The sequence below is a fragment of the Rhagoletis zephyria genome, unplaced genomic scaffold (assembly GCF_001687245.7).
Source record: "Rhagoletis zephyria isolate East Lansing unplaced genomic scaffold, Rhagoletis_zephyria_1.1 Rzeph_scaffold_00827, whole genome shotgun sequence".
Classification (NCBI taxonomy): domain Eukaryota; kingdom Metazoa; phylum Arthropoda; class Insecta; order Diptera; family Tephritidae; genus Rhagoletis; species Rhagoletis zephyria.
The window spans coordinates 168,286-169,975 of NW_016157911.1; the positions used below are offsets into that span (position 1 = coordinate 168,286).

The window sequence follows — 1,690 nt, forward strand, 5'->3', positions numbered from 1 at the left end:
TCAATATTTACTGATTTATCGAAGATTTTGTATTTCTCGAAATTACCGTTATATGGGATGTGGGCGTAGTTATTGTCCGATTTTAGAAATTTTCGGCCAGTTGCTGTATCAGGACCCACAACTGTGCCAAGTTTGGAAGAAATTGGTGTAGCGGTTACCAAGATATACACATGTAACNAAGGAATTGGAAAAAAATTTCATTTTCAATTCCTTTCAAAGGAATTGAAAAAAAATTACATTACTATCACGTAATTAACTCCAATTACAATATGAAATTTCTTGTAATGGAATTAAAGAAAAAGACAATTCCATTTGAAATTACTTCAAAGAATTGAAAAAGTAATCGATTCCTTTGCTGTGAACTGAAGGAATTGAATCCTAATTACAATTACTGAGGAATGTAATTGTAATTGTAGTGTAATTGCATTTACCCAGCTCTGCCTGCCGGCAAACAAATTGTTCACCCAGAACGAGTCGGAAACAATGTAGTTTCGAAGTCGTTTGGCAATTGGAATTTCATATGCATGCAGCGGTGTGTATTATGTGTATTTTTATTTATCAATTTAACCAAGGATAGTGCAAACATTTGTCTCGTATGAACAAATTACTCCAAAAAATAACGCCACTCTCTTATCTTCCAAACATACTCGTACATATGTTCCGGAAACCACTCTTGAACTCGCTTACGGCCTGGCCTGCAGGTAGCTGGCATTATGGTTGGATTCTGTGCGACATTTGGATTTCACTGGACGTGCTGCTCTGTACTGGCTCTATACTGAGTTTGTGTGCCATTAGTCTGGACAGGTAATTTACAACTACTACACATATTAGCACAATGAAATAAAAGAGTACATAAACTGTATACAATAGGGCGATTCTCGAAGTCTTGCAAAGGCAACCGGTTTATAGCGTGTTTTATGTGCACCGTGGAAGGGCTTTGCAGGATTTTGGTAATCCCCTAATATTACACAGCACATATGCTTGTACTTATAGCGAATACATACAAACATGCGATTAATTTCTGAAAAAAAAAAAAAATAAGGGCAATGCTGACTTCGGTTATGCCGAAGGCCTCATACCTTTCATGAACATCAGACAATTTTACTTCCATATTGTTTTTAAAATTATTTAATTGTTTGGGAACGGAAAAAAGGATTTATACCCAATTTGCCACAGGGCGAAGACGACGTCGCTCTGGCGAAGTCATTTTAGTGAACTCGAAAAGACGTCGAAACGAAGTCGTTTTTCCATACAAAATTCAACGTCGTTCCGACGTCGTTTTTTCTCATCGAATCGAAGTCGTTGCGACGTTGGTCTGGTGAAGTCGTTTGGATGAACTCGAAACGAATCCGTTTCTTCAAACCCATATTATATATCTAAGTATAAATAAATGTCATTCATTTGGATAGTAAACCGGTTTTATTATGACAATTTTTTATTATGACAGAATATGAAATCCACAATGTACACTTGTGCTCAGAAAATTAAGCCGCTTACATCTTTTTTTCAGGGACATAACAGTTATAAGTTTTATAGCAAAAACGTTGCTCCATAACAGTTATTAGATGAGAAATATTTTTTATTTCGTCTATAAGAGTTATAACCCAACGCTTATTTTTTACGTTGCCTGATAACTGTTATGCAGGAGAAATATTTTTATTAAAAAAAAAAAAAATTTTTTCTCATCTAA

General features: G+C 35.2%; 1 protein-coding gene across 1 annotated transcript in view; it reads left to right on the forward strand.

The window, feature by feature from the left end:
- Positions 1 to 808, forward strand: part of LOC108361721 (dopamine receptor 1-like) — a 70,976-nt gene extending 70,168 nt beyond the window's left edge. Inside the window, exon 2 of the mRNA XM_017614429.1 lies at positions 702 to 808. Within this exon, the coding sequence (XP_017469918.1) occupies positions 702 to 808 (107 nt within the window). The remainder of the gene's footprint in view (positions 1 to 701) is intronic.
- The last annotated feature ends 882 nt before the right edge of the window (positions 809 to 1,690 follow it).